General features: G+C 37.0%; 1 protein-coding gene across 2 annotated transcripts; it reads left to right on the plus strand.

Moving 5' to 3' along the window:
- The first annotated feature begins 157 nt into the window (after nucleotides 1-157).
- Nucleotides 158-27,603, plus strand: KNAT6 (homeobox protein knotted-1-like 6). Of its 2 annotated transcripts, none has more exons than XM_077388079.1 (5): nucleotides 158-711; nucleotides 1,694-1,813; nucleotides 1,941-2,076; nucleotides 25,279-25,508; nucleotides 27,359-27,603. In XM_077388079.1, the coding sequence occupies exons 1-5, from the start codon at nucleotides 409-411 to the stop codon at nucleotides 27,515-27,517; spliced, it is 948 nt and encodes a 315-aa protein (XP_077244194.1). In that variant the 5' UTR covers nucleotides 158-408; the 3' UTR covers nucleotides 27,518-27,603. The 2 variants fall into 2 exon arrangements, with proteins under 2 accessions (XP_077244194.1, XP_077244193.1); XM_077388078.1 differs by having other exon boundaries at nucleotides 163-711; nucleotides 25,270-25,508.
- Nucleotides 27,604-27,835: the final 232 nt, after the last annotated feature.

Genomic DNA, 27,835 nt, shown 5'->3' on the forward strand with positions numbered 1-27,835 from the left:
ATGGCGTAAAAGTCTGCCACATAATTGACGTTAAAGTGGTGCGAATCATTTTATAGGGGCTGCGAATTTATCATCGTCCTTTTTTTTTTATAAAAAAAGTAGGAAATAATAGGAAGCTGATATTTTAGAAGATGTCTCTCATTTACAGGTCTAAAATAAAGAGAGGTTGTATCTTACCAAAACAAAGGGGGGGCTGCAAATATCAACTCCCCACACAAAAAGAGAGCGCTTCTTGTTGTTTGGAAGCCAAAAATCACACCCCCCGAGAACACTCGCAGTCCTTCTCTGCTACTCCATTCCCGGAAAAATCAAAATCAAAATCTCTCTCTCTCTCTCTCTCTATTTATCTGCACAAACCCTATCTTTGTCCGGGAATTCAATTTCCCGCTTTAGTTTTCCCGGCAATCGATGGATGTTTATGGCTTCCATCAGACCGTCGATTATTCTGATCAGCAAGGGCCAATGTCGCCGGAAAATCTCGTTTCTCAGGCGGATTTGCATAGCCTTCTCACCGCCGGTGGTTATCGCGACCGGATTCCGATTTTCGGACCGGATCCGATGTTCTCAGCATCGGCAATTTCTGAGGCTTCCGTCACGCCTGAAATTCGAGGAGGAGGAGGAGGAGATGAGATTTCAACTCTGATGAAAGCAAAAATCGCTTCTCATCCTCGTTATCCAAGATTACTCGAAGCCTACATAGATTGCCAAAAGGTAAAAAAAAAAAAACAGTATATTGTGCTTAGAAAGGAACAAGCTCAGAAAGGAAAGTAAACTGAAATTTCCTGTTTTTAGAAGGAATCTCTAGAGAGAAATCGCATTTAGTTACTCTCTCCTCCGATCGTTTGATTTCTTCTTCTTTGAGCTCGTCTTCGAAATTTCCATGATCTTTTTAATCTTCGTAGTGTGACGTGTTGTTTCTGAGAAGGCTTTTACGTTTTGGCGTTTTAGTTTTCAAAATCAAAGCGTTCTTTTCTTAGCATGGAATTTATTTCAAAACATAGAAACATAATTAACTATCTGAAATCTCACTTCCTTCTTAGGTATCATATTTTTTGGTATGAAGATCGTTTGGTATTCCAAACACGATTAAGAAGTGAGGAGAAAGATTAAGTAAATTTTGTACTGCATTAAAAAATAGTTGAATTGCTGTGTGTTTCTTCGGTTTTTCTACATCTCTCGCGTTAACTTCACTGTCTTTAACATATCTTGAATTTTCGTTTCCTCTCTTTAATCCATCTCATTTCTGACTAATTTCTAAACCCCTAGTTTCCGTTATTTTTCCGTCATTCTCTCTAGTTTCCACCTTCTTATCTCCTACCCGACCCAAGAACTTCGGATTTCCATCACTTTTTTATTTTCTCCTTATTTTTTATCAATGGTCGTCAAATCTCAAACAGGTCTGTAATTTCAATAGGTTTTTTTTTTTTTTTTTTAGCATTCCATTTTGTGTGTGTTGTATATATCTATGGTCGAGAAATCTCAAACAAGTTTGTATTTTTTTTCTTCAGAATTTCGTTTTTCTTGTGTTATTTCTATCATTTCCCAGTAATTTTTCGAGTCTCTCTCTCTGAATCTCGCGTTGTTTTCTATCAGACACGAGTTTCTTATTTCCCTTCTGGGTATTGTTTTCTATCGGACAATCTTTGTGTTTCATTAGTGTATTTTTTTCTCCATTTTTTTTGTGGTATTTCAGGTGGGAGCGCCTCCGGAAATCGCTTCCCTTTTAGAAGAAATACGTCGAGAAAACGACGTCTATAAACGAAACCCCGTTTCATCTCGTTTAGGAGCTGATCCCGAGCTCGACGAGTTCATGGTCTCTCTCTCTCTCTCTCTCTCTCACCCACACACACCCACACACACACACACGATCACGTGCACCTTTTCTATGTTTTCATGGAATTCCAAGTTCTTCTTTGAGGGGGTTTGATTTATTTTTCCAGGAAACCTACTGCGATGTGTTGGTCAAATACAAATCCGATTTAGCAAGACCTTTCGACGAAGCCACAACGTTCTTGAACAACATCGAAGTGCAGCTAAGCAATCTCTGCAAGGGACCTTCTAGAAGCTACGGTTCCGGTATCTCTTTTTCTCACTGCTCGTTTTATCTTCTATTTGAAAATTCAGAGATTTTTTGCTTCATGGCTCATGCTTCTTTCTATTCTAAATTATGGGTTTCGTTTCACAGTCCATTGAGTTTTTTTATATTTTCATCATGTGTACATTATATTAGTATATGTATATAGAAAATCGAAGAACTGAGGGGGGACAAGATAACGATAGATGCACTGAAGCTACAAACTCCCATCTTTCCTTTTTTGCCTGCGGAGGAGTTGGGAACGTCTTTGTTTAAGCCTTGTGATTTTGTGTGTGCAGATTTTCTTCTTTTAATGGTAATGAATAAAACTGAAGTCGTGGCGCACGTTAGCACTGTACCTCAGTCCGATAAAAACCCTAGAAGAAGAAACATAAGTCTATCTCAGAGAAAGTGACTGTTCCACAAGAGCTAGCAGAAAGACATGGGAATGTTGTGTTTGCTAGGATGGTAAATGGATTTAGGCATTCCTTCTGTTGTTGTAACAAAAAAATAGCAAGCGACTTACAATAATAATAATCAGAAGAGATAAAAGGGTTTTCTTTCTGGAGTCATGGGCGTGCGTCAGAACTGAAACTCTACCCAGGGCCAGGCCTTCTTTAAACCAGGGGGTTATTTTTCCCTCCCGTCTTATTTGCTGTGTTTGGGTTCCTTTCCTTCTGTCAGATGAAATAAAAGGTTGAAAGACCGGTACCCGTCTACTTCTAGTTTCTGAGTTTGACGTATCAGAGTTTAGTGTTGGCATCAGTCTTTCTTTGTTTTCTTATATCTTTTTTTGCCTTTTGGCAAATGGAGGTAAGAAAGTGACAAAATTTTCGTGGGGTGACTGCTTTCTTACGCGTATTTTACACTCAGGTTTTTGAATGGGCTTGCGGGTATTTTGTGGATTTTTGGGGTGTATTTTTTTATTGGCGGGGTGAAAAATGTGCACGGTATGAAAATTTGCCACCCATGGAAACTCGCAAACCCTATTTGATAACCCATGTGAAAAGGTCACTGCATATCGTTAAAAATCCCTCATGTTATTAGGGAAGAAGCTTAATTTACATGTTCTTTATAGCTTTGACATATTTCAATCTATGTAGGTATTTATTATGTATCATGCTTTTATAGAATTGTGATATTGGTAGGTGGGAGCTAGTATAGAGTATAGACACCCTATATGTGGAAAATTAAATGCTAATCAAACAAGACAAACTGACATGCAGGATAAATGCCTAAATTTACGGTTGTAGTAGTATAGCAACTCCCTATTTGGAAACTAACGAGTCAATGAGAAACATATATGCCCTTGTATTGGATTCCAATGAGCCACATGCATGTCCTTGTATTGCACCACAACGAGCCACATCTATGCCCTTGCATGAGTTTCATGTTCTACTTATAGTGTGATTTTTTGCGTAATATGTATGGTACATGTTATGTAAGTTGGTCATGGTAAAAAATCTGATTTATTGACTATCTTGGGACTTGTGTTTGTGCCATTTTGAATCCAAGAGTCGGGCACTAAATAGTTGTTTCTTACAAAATTTCTTTGTCCAACTTTAATCAATTTAGTCATTTAAATGCCTCAGGTTGAGACTGTTTCTACTGATTTCCAAATCTTGAGTTACGTTTTTCACATATTTATTTTTTCATTTTGTGTTTAGAAAAGTTGGGTTGGGGTGAAACATCTTATGATTAAAATCAATTGCATATATTAATCAATTGCTATTGGACACAATATGCTAAGAAGACAAACATCTTATGATATAAAATCAATTGCATATATTAATTGAGACTATTAACTATAAAAATAGTAGACATATAGTGCCTGCTAAATAAAGCTAATCTAAGGGTCGGACTAATTTGGGATATCTTTGAATACCATGTCAAGATGTGTCCCTCAGGCATGTCAATGGAGTATCTTTTGCTGTATTGGGTTCTCATTTATTTTAAAACAAATTGGGTTCCGTTAAAAATCCTGAAATGTTATGTAGTATCTGTAATAATGAATGCTTATTTCTAGATGGCTTTTAAAGAGTTACGAGTTCCAATATAGCATGATGTGGTTGCATGTCTTCTGGAAAAGGAAATGAGTAAAAGCCGTCAGTTTGACTGGAAATTTTAATAAAGCATTTGCTTGCTGCAGAAAGGGATCTCCTTGGAAATTGTTGTTTGCAACACACTACCATTGTTAACTATAAAATAAACCAGAACTGAAAGCAAACCTTGTACTTCAAAGTCATGTACACCATCAACAATTTATTCGTATGGAATGCCGGAACTCTCGTTATCATTATCGCAAAAAGTACCCTAAGCTGTATTGACAATAGTTATTCAAAAGAATTGCCATTGTGCTGTATCATATGCTTGTGTAACTCCTTTTCTTTCTGTACCATGTTTTGTTTATATCTCCAGATTTGCCTTTGCCTCTTTTGGACTACTTAAAGTTTAAAATATTGCAAAACACTTCACTTCAAATGTCTTTTGGACTGTTTAAAGCTTTAAAATACTGTAAAAAACTTCACTTCAAATGAGTTATGCTGCTGTGATGTTTAAAGTTGTACAGAAAGGCTTCTTTTCCTGTGCGTTTTGTGGTTGCACTGACTATCTGGTTTATGGAGTCCGTGGTGCAAATGACAGCTTTGATTAAAAAGCTATATTAATCCTCAAGTTTCATTCGGTTTTGCATTTCCAACTTAAAGCTAAAAAATAGGTAAGAATCGTGGGTGGAGGTTATTCCACACGTGGTGTCTTGCTCTTGTCCACCCACTAACTTATATTGTTATCTGCAAAGGTTCCGTACTTGTTCCCAAACACTTGTTTTCTGATGTTGTTCTCCTATAAACTTTTCCTTTAGCATTAATTTCTACCACATGCATCCATTTAGTGGGTTGCACTAAGATGCTTTAGCCATGCCATCAGTTCTGATTTTAGTGGACATGCTGTTTACATTGCTTCACTTGGTCAGTAAGATGGCTGTGAGGAAGCCTGCCTGGCTAAAGAATCTGTCTAGGGCTCCACATTAAATCCCATTTGATTTTGCTCTCCCAGCTGTTTACTGGTTAGGACATTGCATCCGCTTAGGGTCCCGTCATGTGTTGGTCCCTCTAGTTCTTTTGCTATGTTGTTTCTCCAACCATGCGACCTAAAAATTCTTGTGTTTAAATCGTGCTCGTCTTCATCATTTTCTTCTTTATCATTTCTTCTCTTGATTTGCAACATTATGACATCACATTTATCGGCTTGCGAATATGTCATGACCTTTTGTTATACGTGACTAGATGGGTCCTGCTTAGGGTGAAATAAATTAGTTTAGATATTTGTTTATTTAGATTGCTCTAGCTGTTTAGCATCGGTAGGGGTCTTAGAGATCACGGATTATCTAGATTAGGGTTTTTCTAGGAATAACATGTACGTACCTTTCTTAAATGAATGGAGAAAATTGTTCCATAAAGTCTCTTTGGGCTCAAAGTATTGATCCTTCCCTCGAAGTGGATCAAGAGGCTGATCTTCCCTCTAAGAAGATCAAATCCGGTCGTAACATTTGATATTAGAGCAATCTATATTGTGTCATAACTGCATCTTGGGAGATTTTGGATTCTGTATGTGATGATATTCAAAAGATCAAAGCACTTGTTTTGGAATTGATGGATGGGCATGGACGGTTTGCGGAAGGTTTGGCCAAAATTAGTATAGTGGTCGAGGAAATGCGCAAAGATGAAGAAATGCATAATGATGAAAATTTTGATGTTCAGGGAGAGAAAAGTGCAAGAACTGATGGCAACAAGGATGGGTTAGCTGAACACATTACCGTTTGTTGAATTTGTTCAACAATTCATTCATTCTGTCGATGTGGCTCCATAAAGAATCATATCTATTTCCAACTGGGATCATAATGGATTTTGAAGGCAAGGTTTGAATGATCGCGACCACTATTCTTAAAGAACATGAAAGGCTAATCTCAGTTATGTTTTTTTTTGTGAAGGTTATGCCCAATAAGATTTGGGACCCAGACGGGATAATTAATTTTCTCCAACAATTCAACCTTGAGGACAAGTTTGATTTCTAGGCGGTTGGAATGTTACGTGATGGGTCCTGCTTATGGTGAAATAAATTAGTTTAGATATTTGTTATTTTTAGATTTTGCTCTCAAGTTGTGTAGTAAAGGTAGGAGTCTTAGAGATAAGGATTATCTAGATTATGCTTTTCTATAAATAACATGTACATACCTTTCTCAAATGAATGAAGAAAATAGTTCTAGTAACAGTCTTTGTGCACAAAGGAGGACCGATCCTTCCCTCGAAGTGGATCAAGAGGCTGATCTTCTTTCTAAGAAAAACAAATCTGTTACGAACCAAATCAGGCTCATAATACCTTTGTCCTATTATTTGTTAATTTATCGTGTGTTCTGCAAGGGTCCTCATTCTCACTGGTAGAATCATGTAGAAGCGGATTAATGAGAATCCAGGAAGCGATTCCTAGTTGCTCCGCAGAATCTCATCTTTTTCTCTCGTAAAAGTGAGAATCGTAGAAATGGGCTTTGTACATTGTCTTTCTTACAAGATTTTTAGTGATTTTTTTTTTTTTTGCTTTCCTCATTTCTGCATCTAGAAAATTGGTGGAAACCATTGTAATAATGGTTAGCGAGCGTGCCCTTAGTTTCTTAGTATCTTCTTTTCTTGCTTCGTTTTCTCAAACTTGTTATTTTTGGGTACACCAGCTCGTGTATTTTCTTAGGACCATTTTTTCTCTTCTGCATGCCATGTAGCCTTGTGATGTAGGTCTTATTTCAGAATTTCCACAAATTGATTGAGTTATTGATTCACTATACCTATTTTTGGGGCCAAGTATATCCTACTAAAGATGGGGCCAAGTATATCCTACTAAAGAACTATGTAGAATCGATTCATCTCACAAATAGTTTTTTCTGTCTGAATGTTATTGTAGGGATAGTTATTGTGAGATGATAAATTTGCACCTCTTTGACGTGATTTGACTTCAAAAAGCGTTAAAGCCTATTCATGTTACCCTCCTTTTCGACGTTTTTGACATCCAATCACATTTAAAGGATGCGAATAATCCTGCTTGCTTCGTCTTCTCAAACTTGTTATTTTTGGGTACACCAGCTCGTGTTTTCTTAGGATCATTTTTTCTCTTCTGCATGCCATGTAGCCTTGTGATGTAGGGCTTATTTCAGAATTTCCACAAATTGATTGAGTTATTGATTCACTATACCTATTTTTGGGGCCAAGTATATCCTACTAAAGAACTATGTAGAATTGATTCATCTAGCAAATAGTTTTTTCTGTCTGAATGTTATTGTAGGGATAGTTATTGGCAGATGATAAATTCGCACCCCTTTCACGTGATTTGACTTCAAAAAGCGTTAAAGCCTATTCATGTTACCCTCCTTTTCGACGTTTTTGACATCAAATCACATTTAAAGGATGCGAATAATCTTGCAGGGGGTGCAAAGTTATCATCTCCCTTGTTATTTTAGGCGTTAATAACTGATAATGGGGTATAGCCCAAAGAGACATTTGCCAGATTGGTCATTCTTTTTTGTCTGACTTTATTTCCATTTATAGGGTGTTAATGTCATCGGTATATTTAGTAAATGAATCACAGAAATACATCCAGTAGTTTAGTTTGACAATACTTTGTTGAATCATTTTGTGGATGTTTGCTGGTATGTAGGAACCACCTTCGAAATTTAGGGTAGATTATTGATAAAGTCTATCTTGGCATGTCAACTTTGTTGATCTGCTTTCATTTATCATGGTTGATGCACATAGTGGGACAACTCCTGACAAAATGCCATGCCATGGGTGTAACCACTTCCTGTGCCAAGAACGCAAATGCGTTAAATGGCATTCTGTTGTTTATTAAGATAGCCCTTATAGGGTTTGGACAGAGTACTATATGTGAAGTTATATCGAGTTCAAATTGTTTTTTTTTTCTGATGTATTGGAAATTGGAAGCCCTACCTTCTTTATCACATTCATGATCCACTTGTTTCCAAGTAGTAAGGTTGTGCTGTAGCTTGCTTTATATCTTAATTCCTCATATGAATTTAGGTTCAATTACACTTGTTAGAACCCGGAATGTCTGTATGTGCCTTATTTCTAATTATCGTACCTGTTCCAATGTCTCTTTTAGCATCATATAGGGAGTTATGATTGATCTAGACTTGAATTTCCAGTGCAGAAGTTTTGAAAGCTTTGAGGGAAATATGACGGGTTCATAAAAGTTTTTTTTTTTTTTTGCGTGCACGTGTGTTTGTGTATGTATGTGTTCATGCATGCGTGAAAGAAAGGTCATATAGTGGGGTGGGGTGGGGTGGCGGTGATTATTACTTTAAAAATTTGTTGGGGAGCGCATTTGAAAAGTAAGAGAGTAATATGTGAAGCAAGGTGCTTTCCCAATTTGCTTTGGTGGAGATATTCATTGAAGAAGAGAAGTGATTGAACACTGGTTTGTAGTCAGTGTTCATTGCGTTACAATGATAAGCATTTGTGGTTGGGTATGCTATCGTTGCTATAGCCGCATGCATTATAGTGTTGCGCTGGTTTGGTAAATTGTTCGAAGGTTTGTATGCCTTCAAATATAATCACATTTACGAAACAATGGGTAAGTGGTTGAAGGAATTTCAAGTGATTAGTATAGGTGTTATATATCTTGTTTATGGAGTTCAGAATTTGGTCTGATGAATGATCAAACTATGGAGATGGAAATGATCAAAGTTGGAAAAACAAGAGGCAGGACAAGCCCATTAAGCCTTTGTCTTATAGACTTTTATTTCCCTACCTATGCAGGTTGCTACATGGAAATAGAGTCCCGAGGATACAATTCCTACAACTGTCAATCTAAGGTTGGATCCCAAGTTCAATAGTTTACCAGTATGCTGACACTTACGTGGAACAGAATGGGGAAACAACGAACACAATTCTAGAGACCCTAGAACATTCTCTAAGATTGCTTTAAAAATGGGACCTCAGGCCTTTATAAAATATCAAAAGTTGTGAAGGTGGCAGTCAAAACATGAAAACACCATTCCATTTTAAACTCTGCGTTTTTTTGAATGATAAAAAAACATCTTTTCGTAAAATAAATGTTTTTGGTCCAAAAAACCTTTTCATATTTTAAAATTAAATATATTTTGAAAATATCCAACAAGAACTACTTCCAGGTGGCTTATCACCTAAAAGTTAGTACCATCACTAAAAAGGTTTTAATGGAACTGAGGTATGATTTGAGGTATGATTTGTGGTATTCGCTCAGCTCATTTCTTTTGTAGGAATTCAGAATTTGGTATCATGGCAAGTGTGATTATGATGATTGTTATAAATCTTGCTTTGGGAGTTTGAAAGTGCCTCTGGTTGGCTTAACCCCAAAAGTTCAACACCATCATTGAAAAAGGGATTTAGTGGGACTAAGGTAGGCCTTTTATTTGAATAGCTACTAAGGGATGCCTTTTTGTCTTAGTTTGTCACATTTCTTATGTAGGAATTATGAATTTGCTAATATGGCAATACAAGCTTTTTTTTTTGGATACATATGATTAAGTCTTAAAATTCCGGGGAAAAAAAGTCTTAAAATTTTGGTTGATTGTTTTTTTTTTTTGTGAAGACCGTTGATCTAGGGGCAAGTATTTAAATTTCTATTTCGGTCATCAGATAAACGGAAACATTTCTGTTTCGGTATGAAATTTCTGCCGAAAGCTTGTAAAATCACTGAAACATTTCGGTACAAAATCAAGGCCAAAGTCCAGGTTAGATTCTCCTCCACTTGTTTTACTTCTTTTTAGTATTTTTTTTAGAAATATAGTAAATGAATCTTTTTCTTTTCTTTTATTCGATTATAGTTGACTATAGTTTTTTTTTATCTAAAAAGTGTGTTTCATATATTTTTTATTAAAACCTTAACGAAATCCTGAATTTTTTTGGCCAAGTGGATTTCTTTTCAATAACTGCCAAAATTGAAATATTTTGGCCAAAACAAAATGTTTCAACCGTAATTTAAAACCATGGGGGGTTGATGATGTTGGTTTTTTTTATTTCCAACATTTACTTTGTTATCTAACGATTGGGTGATTCCCTTATAGTTTCCAATTTGATTTGGATTTTTTTTGGGTTTGGAGAAGCTGTATGCACAAGGTTTGGTATAACCAAAACTGGATAGAGTTCAGTGTTTTAAAATGTGAGAGGACCTTTTTCTCATTGAGGTAAAGAAAATGGTTTTGAGAGAAACATAAAAGAATGTTTCTTTTTTTGCGTGGGGAAGAAGGTAGGGTTATGGTTTGTTGAGATTTTAAGATCTACTGCTACCCTTGAACTTGTATCTTTCTCTAATAGTGCTGGGTCAGAATCTCGCCCATAGATGTAGAAACGATTTCCAACCCCCTTTAAATCTTTGTGTCCTTGTTTGGCGCTTTGTTATTCTCTTTATATGTTGTATTATTTATTACATTGTATCGTTGATTTTACGAGAAACCACAACAGATGGAAATGTAAACATACAAATTATTTGTAACACAAGATGTTGACGTGGTTCGGCACATTATGCGATTACATCGACAGGCGTTGGCAATCCAATAGCTTCCATATAGATTACCATGTGCCAGAGAGCCAGATGATCTGCAAATAAGACCTACTGTAAAATCAGAACTCTAAAACCAGTACAACAGTTTCAACTTAGCACAGAACCTATGCAATTTTCACATGACAAAAATACACCTATTTGGTGGACCTTGTATGAGGGGTAGGGCCCATAGTAATCATAGGGGGACCATGGGAATATGCAATAGATAGATTTTGAGCGGCACATATATATTTTTTTAGTTTTGGTCCTTGGTGATTTGATTTTTTAATTTATAGGACACATTATCCTGCTGTCCTTTTTTGAGCCCAACAAATTTAGGGTTGTCTCTCATTTGTGGACCTTTTCGTATTAGCTAGGCTACGATTATTACTTGATGAGAAGGGAATGACTCACACATACATAAGAAACTGATCAAGTCTGATTAATTTTAGGCAGTCATTTGATCAGCTTCTGAGTAATTGTATTTATTCTTTCTGATTTTTCTCCCCAAACATTAGTATGATAGTTTCTCCTTCCTATGGTGAGGTGGAACTCAGTTTGATGGTAGCATCAGAGGTTATCCCTGGACAAACTAGTTTAGAGGGTTCTATTAGAAATGAAAATGGTGATGTCACTTATTGCTTATGAGGTTGACGAAATTATGATACGGTGTTAAGTTTATTCGAGAGGTTGTAGTTAGTGCTGTTGGATAAAAGGGTTGCACCTTGTCATTCATGGCTAAAATACATTTCCCTTAGTTCAGTTTTAAATTGACCTTTTCCATTTGAATCCCCACATAATACGCTACTAGAGTGCAGGCAAAGTTAGCAAATTATAGAGTTGAATGAGGAGCTTTTATTCCATTTAAAAAAAAAATGAGGAGCTTTTATTGTACGACTATAGCTGAACCTGTAATATTTTTGCATGGGTCCCTCGAGGGGCTATTCTTCATAATTATGGGTGAAACTGGTTTTCTGCCTTTTGGGTCGAGCTCTTTTACTTTGTAATAGGGCGAGGTTCACATTTCCAATTTAATTTTAAATATTCAGCATGGTTCAGTACAACATGCATTCCTTATTTGAATATTTTCTTAGTATCATTTTTTCTAGATATAATGAAACATGTGAAAACGATGTTTAGATAATCAAGATTCTTGCATTAGAGTTATTGAAGTATGAAACTTCATGTGTCAATTTTCGTTACTTCTTATTGAAGTATGAAACTTCAAGTGTCAATTTTTTGTTACTTCTTGTTGCTATAGCCTATAGGAGCCTCTAATTAGAAGTGACTAACTTCTTTGTGGTTCCTGGTCTTGGTATCTCATTTTGCTCTCTTTCCTTGGATATTTTGTTGGGAATTTAACCGGGTAGAACTCACGCCTAAAAGCTAGCTGTTAGAGGGAGGGTGCTCATTCCCTTATTACCCATCCCCATACCCATCACTTTAGCGATGTGGGACTATTTGCTTTTGTGTGGAACCCCAACAATCTCCCCCTTCACGCGGAAGCAACGTGGACAATCTCACTCCTCCATGTGGCGGCAACGTGGGAACCACGAGATAACTGCACCGGGGATTCCGGGATCTTCCCCGAGGGACATTTCCCCGCCCTCGAGGCAAACCCGAGTTACCACGCCCTGAGCTCTGATACTATTTGTTGGGAATTTAAACGGGTAGAACTCACCCCTAAAAGCTAGCTGTTAGAGAGAGGGTGTCCATTCCCTTATAACCCATTCCCATCCCCATCACTTTACCGATGTGGGACTATTTGCTTTTGCATGGGACCCCAACATCTTTTGTTTGCATGTCTTCCTAATCAATCATTCTTGTTGTGACCGCTTTGAAATTCAGGATGAAACTACATGTTCATAAGCAGATGAAGTCATTAGTTTCCTCGGCATCATGATTATTATACACTTAATTATTCCATTTCTTTTATGTTAGTATTAAAGAAAACATTCCTTGTGAAATACTTTTGTACCTTTTTCCACATGACATGCAAACCCCTGTTAGCACAAATTGCAACATTAAGGGAATCAACCTCACCAGTACACCATATGGGCCCATATTTACAAGTTTCTGGTGCATCTAGTGTGATTGGAATTTTAGAACTACCTTGGTGTCAATCCGTCGATTCGACTATTTCGAACATCTTAGCACCGCGGTAGGTACCCTACAAACGTTGTTAACCATACTGCGGAGAAACTTGGGTCATTGTGTGTTTTTATATGTGAGCTCATAAGAGGTAGCAAACTTGTCTTAGAACTTGATTAAATCATTACTCGAACCTTCATCTGGGTGTCTCAGTCTGCAATTCTTTGTTAAATATAGTACTGAATCATAATACAAAGAAGGGCTGTGTCATAGATGGATGTAGTTTTGACAAACTCTTCAGCCTCATCATTTTCCTTTCTAGGTTGGGGTTAAGATTTTTGGACTTCTTAATCCTGTGGGAGTAGCAAATTCGTATCTTTAAGTTGATCTTTGCACACTCGAAACTTGGGTCATTGTGTATTTTTAGATGTGAGCTCATAAAAATTAGCAAACATGTCTTAGAACTTGATTAAATCATTACTCGAACCTCCATCTGGGTGTCTCAGTCTGCAATTCTTTGTTAAATATAGTACTGGATCATAATACAAAGAAGGCCTGTGTCATAGATGGATCTAGTTTCGAGTTTCGACATCCCTTCTGCATCGTCATTTTCCTTTCGTAGGTTTTACTCTCTGCCTAGTGGGATGAAGATTTTTGGACTTCTTAATCCGGTTGGAGTAGCGAATTCTTATCCTTAAGTTGATCTTTGCACATTCGAACAAAGTATAGTAAAAATTTGTTTTGCAGAAAGTTACTGATTGATTTATTGTATGATTCAAACTATTTTATTCTGCCCTTGAAATTTCACATTTTGGCCTATGGATTGGTGATGTATCTAGATTGTGGATTATTCATTACATTACTGTTTCCAATTCATCAACTGATGATTCGTGATAAGTCTATCACAATCTTAGATGATCTCCCAGTACGATCGAATTGCTGAATATTATCCTATGATCCTATGATCTCATTGAACGCTCAGTGTCTATTTACGAATTATTTTCATTGACTGTTTTACTTATTTAATTAGGTTGATCAATTAAATTACCATAAGAAAAAAATAATGATCACAGTTGGACTTGCTGTGAGACTGGTTATCTCGATCGGTCCTTGAATGCTGCCCCGTGTTATAATAAGTGAGATCTTACCGTTGGATTGGGTTATGTTCTCACCAATGGACCATGTTAGTGGTAGATTAGTCAAGTTGATTAGATGAGATAAATTAGATAGATTAGGCAACTAGGTTGGATTTAGATAGTCTACCCCCATAGTTCCATAGTCATCTAGATTTGATTCTATGTTTATCTCCTTAGCACTGTATATAAGCAATGTAGGATTATGTAAATCGACCAAGTTTTCTGAAAGTTAATTATTGGGGAGTGATAAATCGACTCCACATGTGTCTTTCTCTCTCCTCTGGGTTAGAGAGAGAAAGAGGAGAGAGACACATGGGGAGTCGATTTATCACTGCCCTAATTATTTTGTCATGAACATAAATCCTTGTCTTTGATTATTGGTCCTATTTGCTCACCGGTGGGGTAGGATGAACACACCGTGTAGATAATCTGGGTTTGTGTGCAACTATCAACTCAGGTTTTGGAGGATATTTTCCGGCTACTGATAATGGCACTACCGTATTTTAATAATTGCACAAGCTCAGCTTGAAATTTCTCGTATAAGTAGCTATCAAAACTTGTTACGGTTCCCAAAAGAGCTCTAAGGCGGTAACCGAATAAAAAAGGCAAGCTAAGTTAGTGCAATTATTAAAAGATGGTTGTGCCAATAACAGTGGGCTTTTCTTTCTCCCAGGTTTTGAGAAAAGAGGGAGGGGTATGATAGGAAAGTAAAAATCATTACTGTGCCATTGTCAGTTTGATTTATTGCTCTCCACCCTGGTTAAGCGGGGGTGGTCGTGGTCACATGGACTCCCGCGGATTCCGCTGGCAGGAGCTGTCCAGCTTTATTTTTCAACCATGAAATTGCTAGTGTCAGTTGTCACGCGTCATTCCTCGCTTTGAGCTGCGCGCCCTGTTTGACATGACTTCGATTAATCCTGTCCTATTATTCTCTTTTCTTTTTTATAGAAAATTTATATATATTTAGGCCCACTCTTTTTCTAAGGCCCATGGGGTCCCACCTTGAGTCCTCTTCACTGGCCCATCCCCGCTTCAGTGTATTTATGAGGACCCTTTTACAGTTCTCAAGGGGGTGGTCCAAGGAAGAAAAAGGTAATGTTTTGTCTGATTATTATGTACGTTGCTTCTCTCTTCTTATTGAGTCTCCAAGTGGTCTATAGTTTCGAGATTGCAGCAGCTCTATTATTGTGTTTCTCTCTGGGCTCTTGAATTACGAGACTTCAGCTTGTGTTTCTTTATTGACTTTAGTATTCTTAAATTTCTGGGTGTTTCCTTGCTAGTCAATTTCTTTCCTCTGCCCAGTTTAGTCATTGTTTGGAAAATCTTTACACATTACATACAATAGCAATGTCTGTCGCATTTAATATTTGGCTGCATGCTGTGGTTCTTATCGCCCATCATTTCTTATCAGGTCAAGATCAGATTTAAATTAGGAACGTGGCATTTATTTGTGGGCTCCAAGTAGGATTTTGTTCCTTACGTGTTTTGCAAGCTTATTGGTTGAAATTTAATGTTATATTTACTTATATATATTTTTTGAATTCATTTGTATGGCCCACTGTTATAGGACACCTTTATTATTATTACCTTTAAAATGATTAGGACCTTAATAATTTGCTTGAGCTGTTCTTTTTTTTTGAATGTTAGGCTTAAGCTGTTCATGAATGGATGGTTTTTTAATTTTTGATTAGTTGGCTATATCGGATGATATAGCAGTTTCAGACCCCCTCCGATAAATAAATAATACATCGGTTGTTATATTGTTGTCGAAGTGGTCCGATACATATCGAGACCTTTAAAACTTGGTTGGCTATGGATGGATTGTTCAGAAGAAGGGTTGAAGATAAGCAAGTATCATCATTCAGTGACCAAAATTAACTGAAATTGGTAAATTGAATTGTAGAGTTTTTGGAAAGAGGCATATTCACTTGGGTAGATTATTACATCAATGGTTTCATCGGTTTACATGTATCATATGTACAATGAGCAGTCTGAAATAAAGCACTGTGATTCAATAGAAGCTTCTTATTTTCGTTGTTCTTAGTATTACCTTTGTTTTTGTTATTATTTGCAAGTGGCAGGAGAGATATATGCAATAAAATTCTACCACATAAGTGAGTTCCTTATAAACGTAGTGGGCCCTCCCACAGATCTCCAATACAAATGGCAATGGAAATAAAAGTGTGATATTTCAAATTCAATACCCTAGTGGGACAGCTACCCTGTTTCATCTATAACAGGTTTTCAGAATGGGCCCCATCAATAGTAAGGTCTATGTTGCCTCTTGAATAATTGAGTTGGTAAGTGTATCAGTCTCATGACTATTTTTAAGCTAGATTCATAGTCAAACAAAGTAAAAATTGGAATGGCCACAAACAGTGTTTACTTTTGAAGCATGTTTCTTTACTTGAATAGTTTCTCATTTTTGTTCTTTCTTGGCATTATTATTCACTGTTGGCATAGTTTTAAAAACAAGGCCGCTATAGATTACACTGTTTAATATGTACTAAAATTTTTTGCTTTTTTTTTTGGCATTTAAATCTCTCCATTATCTCTCTCTCTCTCTCATACACACACACACACACACACACATATATATATAGCAGAAGAGAAAAGGAGAGAATTATTTGAATTTCTTCCAAAATTCTAATAGAATTACACATCACTTTTTTTGTCTTTTTTTTAACAAAGGCAGCCATTCAACCCACATATTTTCAATCATACCCCTTCCTTTATGCTTTTTAACGAGGCACCCATTAAAGCCACATAATTTCAATCCTACCCCCTCCTTTATACTTTTTTAATAAAAAAAAGTGGACAAAGTCAACATAGTGACGTTTTTTCTTTGCAAAATTACGGATTGGGTACATAATACTACGGATTCAGGACTCCTTTCAAAATATTGACGAACCCGATTATTTTTTAATACAGAACGTGTTCATTTAGTACATAATATTATGGATTTCGGCCACCTTTCAAAATATTCCAGGTCCCACTCGAATGCATTGGTTTGGCTATAGATGGTGTGTGAGACCCACCCGTCAAAGCATGAGTGTGAAATACTCCACCGCATCAAATGGGAAAGTGATTGACCGTTTATATTTTTCTCGCCTCGTGCATCTCACAGGTGTTTTTACTTTTTACTAGTGTGTGTGTGTGTGTGTGTGTGTGTGTGTGTGTGTGTGTGTGTGACCCTCCTTTTTTGGGGCTAATTAAAATCGTTCTTATGAGTTTGGGGGTGGATGTACGGATCGAGCTAATTCTTACTCCCAATAAATTCTCAAAATCTGTCTTAAGTCTCTCTATTTTTGGTGCACATTGTTGTGTGCTTGCTGGCAGTTTGTGTATCTATATGTATATATTTGCATATGCATGTATATGTATATCTATACATATATGCTTTTAGTTGCTGGTATTTTTTTGGTTCTTTTTATTTTTTAGCTCCATAAGTTTTGGTTATGTGATTGCCAAGTAGCTAGTCTAGACAACTTCTAAGTGCTTTGATCATTTTTTTGAACATATAGTCTCTGATTGGGAATCATGGGAAATGTGGTTTGCATGCTTACTACAGAAAGAATAGTGGTGTAAACATAAAATTACGATGTACAAATCTTATAGTAAAAGTTGTGATAAGATCCTTGCGGTGGACATAATGGTCCTCAGTCAAATTTTAACTATGTGGAACCATCTAACCTTGTGGCCTTAAACTGTAGCGTATGTAATGGGACAAGTACATCTATTGTGTCTAACCAAAAAAATGTTAAATTATAGGAACTTGGGAATCAAAATCTTGGGTTCCAATAAATTTTAACTGCAGGGTTTGTCTTCAATCGTATGGTACTCATCAAAATGGATGGAGCCTTTAGCTCTTCAAATAGGTCGAGCAAAACGTAGCTTCGTATAGTTATTTGACAGTAATTTTGTCTACTTTCATTTCAGAAACATCCAACTTAGATAGAATTATGTGCATCTAACACCTACCTGCGACGAAGTTGCTTCCATCACACTTAGTGTCTGGCCATTAGCTTCTTATGGTTATTTAACACTATAATTTATTCTACTTTCATTTCAAAAACATCCAAGTTAGATAGCCTGTGTGCATCTAACACCTACCTTCGACAAATTTGCTTCCATCACCTTTAGTGTCTAGTCATCTACCATCATCCCAAGAAAAATAAGAGGTGTTGGGGCCCTAGTCCTCCTACGATGTCTACTTAACTTCTTTTTTTTCACTTTTGTTAGAGATGGCATTTTGTCAAAAATGAGGTTTTAAATTTCTGCGAAAACCAACACGAAACGACCAAAATGATTGATTCCATTTCTATCCCCACTAAAACTGAAACGGAAAAGACTGAAATGAATAAACCAAAAATCGTTAGTGTAACCGTGGTATACTATATCACTATGTATTACATAATTATACTTATTAGTGCTTCACATTACATGTGAATTCTGATTCGTACTAAATTATCTGACATGTGCGATAGTGCATTTCACTATGTGTTGGATATTTTTAAATCATTATGGATGCTCGTCTTGCTTATGTGATGGTTTCTAATTGTGAACTTGTGCTTATTCTATCATTTCTTGAAGTTTCATCTTTAAGCTATATCATTGGCATATGTTTCCATATTTTTTCGTCAGTTTACATGATTTATTCTGAAATTACCCACCGACACCAAAATTTTAAACTTTGATCAAATAATGAGTAAGCATGAGTAAGAATCACTTATTATCCCTTATAAAATGTGGCCCATCCTAATAAATAATAAATAAAGGGAAAAATGAGATTTAGTTGAATCTATGCCTTTTTCGCATAAGACAATTTTTCCCCATTTTTGCCTTAGTGATTTCTTATTTTATATAATTTTGTGCTAAATCGAGGAAGAACATGGGAGAATGTGAAGTTTAGAAACTTATGGAATTAAGAATTTACAGTGGAAAAAAGGTAGAAAATTTTCAAAAAACTTACATATATCAATGTGCACAACAAGCCACCATTTAAAAAACTTATCATTCTTGCTGACTCGATTTTAGCAAGATGGGTTGCCTAAAAGCGGCACTATTATCTTGGACGACTTGGGACTAGAATTCCGTTGGAGATATTGCTTTCCCTTCACATCCGGTCTTGGACATTCCCCTTGCTCGTCTCCTCACTTTGTTCGCCTGATGGCTTCTCTTTATTCGACTTCACTACGAGAGAGAGAGAGAGAGAGAGAGAGAGAGAGAGAGAGAGGGGATTCAAAATTGCAAAATCTTTTTTGGTTCAAAGTTTTCTCTTTTAGTTACAACTGACAACTTCAAAATCATGAAATTTATTTTCTTCCAATTGAAAATTTATGTTTGTTTATGGTACTAAGACTGAGAAATTTGGATAGTTATTTTACCCAGATTTCTTGCAGATTTAAGGGAAAAAAATATCAAGGGGCCGATGTATCTTAGAAAGTAATTTTTCTTTAAGCTTTCTAGTTGATTGTGAAGCCATTAATGCTTGAGGATCATCCAGTTTCACATATCTTAGCAATTAGGTATAAATTGCCATGGAGTAATATGAAACAATCTATTTATAAATTACAGTTATAAATGTTGTTTGCTCTTGGGGACAAGGATATGATGGGTAGTTGAACTATGGAGATGCTGAAGACCGACTCCAACACTAGCGAAGGGATTTGATGGCCTTGATATAGTGTCCATTGTTTATGGCACTAATCATACATGTGTATATTTTGAACATTGGATGCAAGTATATAGTTGGTGGACCCTGTGCCACTTGATGTTTCTATAATTTTGCAATAAGAGGTGCTGCAAATTCCACCTCACTCCTAATCTCCTTTTTCATCCATGAAAACCTAAAAAAGGAAGCGTGTCTGATTTTGGGGATATCTTTCTAGAATCGAAGACCATGTACATAATAATCGGGTTCATTATTGAGGCTACTATGATCTTCTACGTGTTCGAGTGCTTTTGGATCCGCAACGCCCCCTTCACCTTCTGCCCAAACCGGGACTCAGCTCTCACGTTTAGCCGTGATCGGGACTTGGCTCTCAACCCATCCATGAGATCGGCTCTACCCTTTTGAATTGGCTCTTACCCAATGCAATGGGTTGGATCATTCTCTCATCTGATTCCTCCTGCTGTATTATTTCAGTTCAACGATTTCAATGACGATATATATTGTGTGGTGTGCCGATTCTATTTGTCAAACAGAGAGAAAGCCCGATTGCTCCCCCAAATGCAACCGCGGCTTCCATTTGGAATGCATAGGTGGTTCCACTCCCATTCCAATTGTTAATTGTGTGGAAGTCCAGTTGTTCCACTCATCATACAGGTGTAGAAGTCCAGCTGTTGATTTGGATGCTCCGGTCCCGGAGAGAAATCAACGACTGATTTTCCTGATGAAAATGGGATGGGCTTCTTCTTATTTTTCTTCTTCTTCTATTACAGCTGGGGAAAATGGGATGTTCGTGATTAAGATAACTACACGATGATTTTTTCTTGTCAAGAGAGGCAATGCTGTAATATATTTTGTGTGGTTTTTGTAAAGCGGGGCAATTTTGTAATATTTCTTGTAAAGTTGTGCCTCCCTTCGTTTTTTGGGTTGCGCCATCTACCGTATAATTTCTTTGTTTTACCGTTTGAGATTATGGGGCGTTTTCAACTTTTATAATTTATGTCTTTAGGCACAAATGAAACACTTAGAAAATCCGCCAAACACAAATGTTTGGTCATCCACCAAAACCTCCCTTAGAGTAGCCTACGAACTGCTAGTTGATTTCCTTTGTTGCCTCATACGCATTAGCACGTAGTCTTATAAGACTCACTTTTGATGAGATTTCAGACTCATTGGAAGTATCATCAATTATCTTCTCTATCTTATATAACTATTTCCACACCTTTTGGTGGATGACCAAACATTTGTGTTTGGCGGATTGGGATGTAGTGTAATGCCTCGTTGGAATATTTTACCGTTATCATTATAATATATAACCCATATTCTGGCAACTTTTTACCACCAATCAGCAACAACAAATTATGACATTTTATCCTTTTTATCACCAGTTAACCCCAGATGCTGACCATTTAGCAACTTGGAATATGCAAAGAGTGTCAGGCATTGTTACTTTTCATGTAACAATGCCTAGCACTCGAACACAATGCCTAAAATTGTTACTTGAAAAGTACCAATGTCTAACATTGTTACCTAAATAGTAACAATACCTGGCACTCTTTGCCATTTCTTCGATGGTTTTGTTAGTCCGTTCTTCTATGAAAAGTTAGTTACAAGTCTATCTTGGGGCTCGATGCCTTTTGTCCTTTGCCTGCCACCCACTCTTCTATCATTGTTATTGTTTTTGTCTTTATCTCAGGATAATATTAAATTTATGATGGACATGTGTCGATCGACTATAGGGCATAAGTAGAATGCAACCGGCCAATTACAATATTCATAAAATGCATGCAAGAAAGAGAAGAGAGGGAGGATGTGAAATTTGGAAAGGAGTGGAAGGAAATGAAAAAAGTGGTGAAGGAGATGTAAGACTGTCAGAGGGATATGGAACAGGGAATGATGTCCCTACAACGTCACACCATTTTGATTCATGAAACCACTTTTATCACCATTTAATCTGATATTCCCACCATTTAACACTGTTTGTAACCAATTGTTGCCAGATAAGGGGATTAATTCCCCATGTCAGAGTGAGTCATGAAACCACTTTTATTACCATTTAAGCTCATAAGCTGACCATTAACACTGTTTGTAACCATCTGATCACAGACAAGGGGATTCAATCCCCATGTCAGACCATGTCAATGTCAGACAATTGCGAGTCCTGAAATCACTTTTATAAAATTTCAGAATCTATTGGTCTACGTATCAAGTTGTTTGTCAGAATCAGGAGTTAACAACATTCGAAGTTGGTAAATGCTCAGCATCTGGGTTAATTGGCGATAAAGGGATAAAATGTCAAAATCTGTTATTGCTGATTTGTAGTAAAAAGTTTTGTTAGAATCAGGGTTATATATTATAATGATAATGATAATGGTAAAATGTTCCAATGAGGCATTACACCACATCCCAATCCGCTAAACACAAATGTTTGGTCATCCACCCAAGGGTGTGGAAATAGTTACACAAGATAGGAAGATAATTGATGATTCTTCTACTCGGTTTGAAATCTCGTCAAAAGTTGGTCTTATATGACGACCTGCTAACGCGCGTGAGGTACAACAGGAAATCAACTCGCAGTTTTTAGGCTTGCTTTGAGGGAGCATTTGGTGGATGACCAAACATGTGTTTGGTGGATTTGCTAAATGTTTCAGTTGTGCCTACGAACATAAATTGTAAAAGACGTAAATGTCCCTTAATCTCAAACAATAAAATAAAGAATTTATAAGGTGGATGTTGCAGCCCAAAAAAACAAAGGGAGATACAACTTTACAAAATATACTACAGTATTGGCCCTCTTTACAAAAACCATAAAAAATATATTACATCATTTACCCTTTTTACAAGAAAAAATCGTTTGGTAGTTATTTCAATCACGAACATCCCATTTCCTCTCCTCCTCCTGTAACAGAAGAAGAAGAAGCCCCTCTCCGTTGTAAAAAGAATGTTCGTCGGAAAATTCGGTTGTTGATTTGTCTCCGTGACCGGAGTATCCAAATCAACAACAATACTTCTACACGATGGGCAATTGGAATGGGAGTGGAACCACTCGTCTATGCATTCCAAATGCAAGCCGTTATTGAATTTTGGGAGCAATCGGGCATCCTCTCCATTCGACAAATAGGATTGGCACACCACACAATATAAACCGTCCTTGAAATTGTTGGACTTAAATAATACAACAGGGAGTGATCAGATGAGAGAAAGATCCAACCCATTGCATGGGTGAGAGCCAATTCAAAAGGGCTCAGCTGATGGCGTGGTTGAGAGCCAAGTTTCGGTCACGGCTAAACATGAGAGCAGTGTCCCGATGAGGACTGAAGGTGATGGTGGCATTGCAGATCCAAAAGCTCTTGGCCACGTAGAAGATGACGGTAGCCAAGAAGAGGGCAATAAAAGCCTCCAATAAGAACCCGGTAATTATGTACATGACCTCCTAGTCTTGAAAGCTATCCCCAAAATTAGACATGCTTCTTTTGAGGTTTTGCTAGATGAAAAAGGAGAGAGAGATAGAGAGAGAGAGAGAGAGAGAGAGAGGAGTGGGTGGTGGATTTAATATTTTGGACCAAAGAAGCAATTCAAGAAGGAATTTGCCGCACCTCTCTTATTGCAAAATCATAGAAACATCAAGAGGCACACGGTCCGTCCACCAACTATATACTTACATCTAAGGTTCAAAATAGAAATTTGTATTATCGGTGCCATAACTAATGGACACTATGTCATGGCCATCCAATCCCTTCGTGGCTTCGTTAGTGTTTGAGTCGGTCTTCAGCACCTGTATGATTAGTGCCACAAGTAATGGATACTATGTCAAGGCCATCCAATCCCTTCGTTGGTATTGTAGTTGGTCTTCAGCATCTCCATGGTTCAACTGCAACATTTCTAGCTGTAATTGATAAACAAATTGTTTCATCCTAATTTATGGCAAACTATACGTAATTGCTAAGAGATGTGAAGATGGATGATCCTCGAGCATTAAAAGGCTTCCCAATCAACTAGAAAGCTTAAAGGAAAACTACTTTCTTAGATGCATCGGCCCCTTAGAAGCAGGAACCTCCTCTCGGGGTTACGCTCCCACCTCGGAACCTCGATTCCGCGCTCCTTAGGAAGGAGCTTCCAGGGAGCGCGACCCCAGAGAGACAGGAACTGCTCTAATGACGCTCACAGCTTGCTTCTATTACTCTATAAGTTCCACGATCACCAACTTCCTTATATCAAACTCCTCCAACTCTTCAAAGTAATTCGTTGGAGAAAGCACAAAGGCTTGTGCATCTTCAGAAGGCACGAGGAACGAGTGCACACAAATGAAGATGGTGAAAATGGTTAGAAATTAGCTTTTAGATGTACTTAAATTTTGAAAGATACATATGAAAATGGTTAGAAACTATTATCTTTTGATGTGCTTGAATTTTGAAAGATATATAAAGAAAATATTACATACACGCTCCCATGGCGCTCCCAAACTTAGACTTTTCTAGAACCCCCGCTCCCGCCTCCGCTCCCGCCTCCGCTCCCGCCCTCGCCCCCGCCCCCGCTTCGTGCTTCTAAGATCGGCCCTAGACATTTTTTTTCCCTTGCATCTACAAGAAATTTCGGTAAAGCAATTTTGCAAATTTCTCAGTCTTAATACCATTAGCAAACATAATACTTCAGTTGGAAGAAAATAAAGTTCATGATTTTGTGGTTGTGAAAAAATTTGAACCAAAGAAGGTTTTGCAAGTTTGTAGAACCTCTCTTACTCTTGCAGGCTTGCAGCTTTGACTCTTTGCACCTCTCTCTCTCTCTCTCTCGTAGTGAAGTCGAATGAAGGGAAGCCGTCAGGCGAACATTGGTTTCATTTTAGTCAGGCGAACAAAGTGAGGAGACGAGCAAGGGGAATGTCCAAGAGCCCATGACCGGATGCGAAGTGGGGGAAAGCAATATCTCCAATGGATTTCTAGTCCCAACAAGTCCAATAGACAATACGACCAAAAGCCAACTATTCCAGATTTTATAAAATCCTAAAATTGGAAAGATATCATGTGTTGCCTAAAAGCGGCACTATATTCATGATTTTCCTTCATAGGTCCCACCAAAATTTAATTTAAATTTACCCAAGGGTATAATTAAATTCACTAAAGTCATAATACCACAGCTTAATGTGGGCTGGCCAAAGTCAGTAATTAGAGAACTTACGCATATTACCCTTTTATTTTCATACCTTTTCCTTAATTTCTTTCTTCCTTTTGGCTTCACGGCTCATCCTACATTGGCAAAATTTACACAAGCAAACTTCGCATCATTGTTCCCACAGGCTTGTTAGTCGTGTTAGCTCTTGTTGAACCCAATGGAACCATATTATTTCGTAACCATTTTACTCTATTGCTATGTTTACCTGTTAAGTGAGGTTAGTCCCACAAAATTTGAGTGGGTTAGTATTTGGTCACTCAATATAGAATACAACTGTGCAAAATATACTGGTTCTTAACCTAATCAGCTACTTTAAATGACATCGTACCAAATATATATTTTCTCACTTAAAGTTGATATAAGGTTTGGGATGATGTCATTTAAAGTAGCTCTTAGATCACGAGTCTCCATGACAGGTAATAACAATTTCACTTTCGTTCTTTTGTATCTATTTGTATCTTGTTGGTGATGGATGTGAATGTAATGCAACTTTTATCACTTCTCATGGTGTTTGTAACTAGAAAAGTTTCTACTTACTTTACTAGATGACCCAGCTGGCTCATCAGAAGAGGAATTAAGTGGAGGGGAGATAGATGTTCAAGAAGTTCCTCCTAGAGGTGAAGACCGAGAGCTTAAAGATAAACTTCTTCGCAAATACAGTGGCTACTTGAGCAGCCTGAAGCAGGAATTTTCAAAGAAGAAAAAGAAAGGAAAGCTGCCGAAGGAGGCAAGGCAGACGCTACTTGACTGGTGGAATATCCACTATAAATGGCCATACCCCACGGTAAGTTTTTTCCAACTGGCACTTCTTTCTTTTCAGGTGGATTTGGATGTACAGTTTGGCTTGCAGCAGAATACATTCTTTGTTAGAAAAAGTGGGGTTAAATTTATCAAATTTCATGAATGAAAATGCTACACAATTTTAAAAATATGCTCACTAAATTTCACAAACTGATACATAGAAACAGGAAAAATACGATAAAAAGAAAGCTGAGGCACATTTCGAAAATGCTGTACTTTGGACAAATGTTGCTCCACTAGGAATAGATCATCAAAACTAAGCGGATTTCATGACAATTGTTCCAAGATACATCAATCATGTGCTTTATCGGATATCTGCGGTGTGCACTCACCGCTGAGGACATGATTAACATGACTTGCAACTAGCCCATGGAAAATGAATAAGCTCTAGAACAATGGAGATTGTCACCCATTATCTCATGTCTATCAAGAGTAGAAAGGCTCTCTTGTAAAGACCTAGGAGTGTAACCATGAGCCTAAAACGCTCATGAAATCATATTTGAAATGGTTAAAAGTTATTAAATTATTAAACACAGAATCATTTCGAAACAATAAATTAAATGGGGTCAAAATATTAAAAAATATCATTCAAAAAACATATTAAAAAAATAATTTTGAAGCAAAATTTATAAAATACTTACATCCTTCATCTCAACACTGTCTAGTGCTAATCAAGCCCACATATAACCAAAAGGAACGTTTTTACTTGCCATAAAATTCACTAGAAATTAGCCGTTTCAAAAAAATAAAATAAAAATAAAAAATAAAATTCACTACAAATGTTTAATACTTTTTGGAGTGTTGTACACAATCTATCTAATTTACTGAAAATAATTATTTTTGCTCTGCGATTCCATGGAAATTAGTTTAACAAGTTTGTGATAGTCTATAGATAACAGGTGGTTGCCTATATTCATAGCCATTCTATGTTTTGTTTAATGTGTTGTCCAATCCATGTTTTTTTTAATGTGTTGTCCAATCCATGTTTTTTTTAATGGTCCAATCCATGTTTATGCTTGTGCTTTGTAATGATTAATGATAGGTAGACTCTATGTTGTTCATACTGAGTGTAGTTTATATTTATAGCTGTGTTTAAAGTACACTGCCTAAGTTGATCATTGACTTCCCTAGGCCGAGTGGGTTTTACCTAGGAGACTAAGTCTTGAGTTCCACCTCCTTTGACTGGCCCAATTGAATGGCAATTGGATGCACCAATCATTGACTTGTTTGAGTCAACTCAGTTTCACCTTAGCCAAGTCCACATCTTTTTGAACATTGCATTTAATTTTACAGGAAAATATTTTGCACTTGGTTTACCATTGCATTTGCTGTAGATAGAAAATTCAACTTTGGGTCTGACTGTCACCCCTGATACTGCCCTTGGAGGCAATGAAGACACTATTGCAATTCTTGTCATATATTAACTAGATAGCTATCAACTAAGATGCATGAAAAAAGCTGAGTTCTAGAACACTGACTGATAATTTGGGTATACTTATTTTCATTTTATGAATTCATTCTGAATACCTTTTAACTTATTTTTGTCACGGAAGTACGGATCTGAAGTAATGTATAAGTTACTCGGTGAGTCAAAACTGTTTCGATTGCCTTGGTTGAGCAAAACACTCTCACAGCTATAAATTCGACCAGGGTTGAAGGGATCGGACACGGGTGAGTCAATGATTGAGTCTGGCAAATCTCAAAACAGTTGTGTGAACATTTACTACTGATAGATAAATATCTAGGTGTGTGTGTGTGTGTGTGTGTGTGTGTGTGTGTGTGTGTGTGTGTGTTTACATATCTGATTTTGGTCTGATTTTCTTAATTATATAGGAAGCAGATAAAATTGCATTGGCTGAATCAACGGGCCTAAATCAGAAACAGATAAACAATTGGTTTATAAACCAGAGGAAGCGCCATTGGAAGCCATCAGAGAACATGCAGTTTGCTGTAATGGACAGTCTTTCTGCACCATTCTATTTGGATGACTGATGTGTGCCCATCTTATTTGCACTGTATATTCTTGAACTTGGCATCTACTGCTACTTAATGCAATGCTAACATAGTTCTACCGTCTTGATTCGTTGGTACTTTTCTTTTTATGTATGTGTTTATAAAAGCACCCATCTGGTTATTCTGCAATTTATTATTTAAGATGCGAAATGTTTTTACAATTCCTAAAATTCTGTCAACAATCAGAAAAGTTGTCTGATAAAAGTGTGGTGTTAGGCTTATGACTGGTTTAAGGACCACGGCTTTTGGCATATTGGTTTGGTACCTAACATTTAGGAGCTGTTTGGATATGCGGAT

This window comes from Tasmannia lanceolata, unplaced genomic scaffold, assembly GCF_043159265.1.
Source record: "Tasmannia lanceolata isolate RefF3 unplaced genomic scaffold, GAP_Taslan_0.1 ptg000008l, whole genome shotgun sequence".
Classification (NCBI taxonomy): domain Eukaryota; kingdom Viridiplantae; phylum Streptophyta; class Magnoliopsida; order Canellales; family Winteraceae; genus Tasmannia; species Tasmannia lanceolata.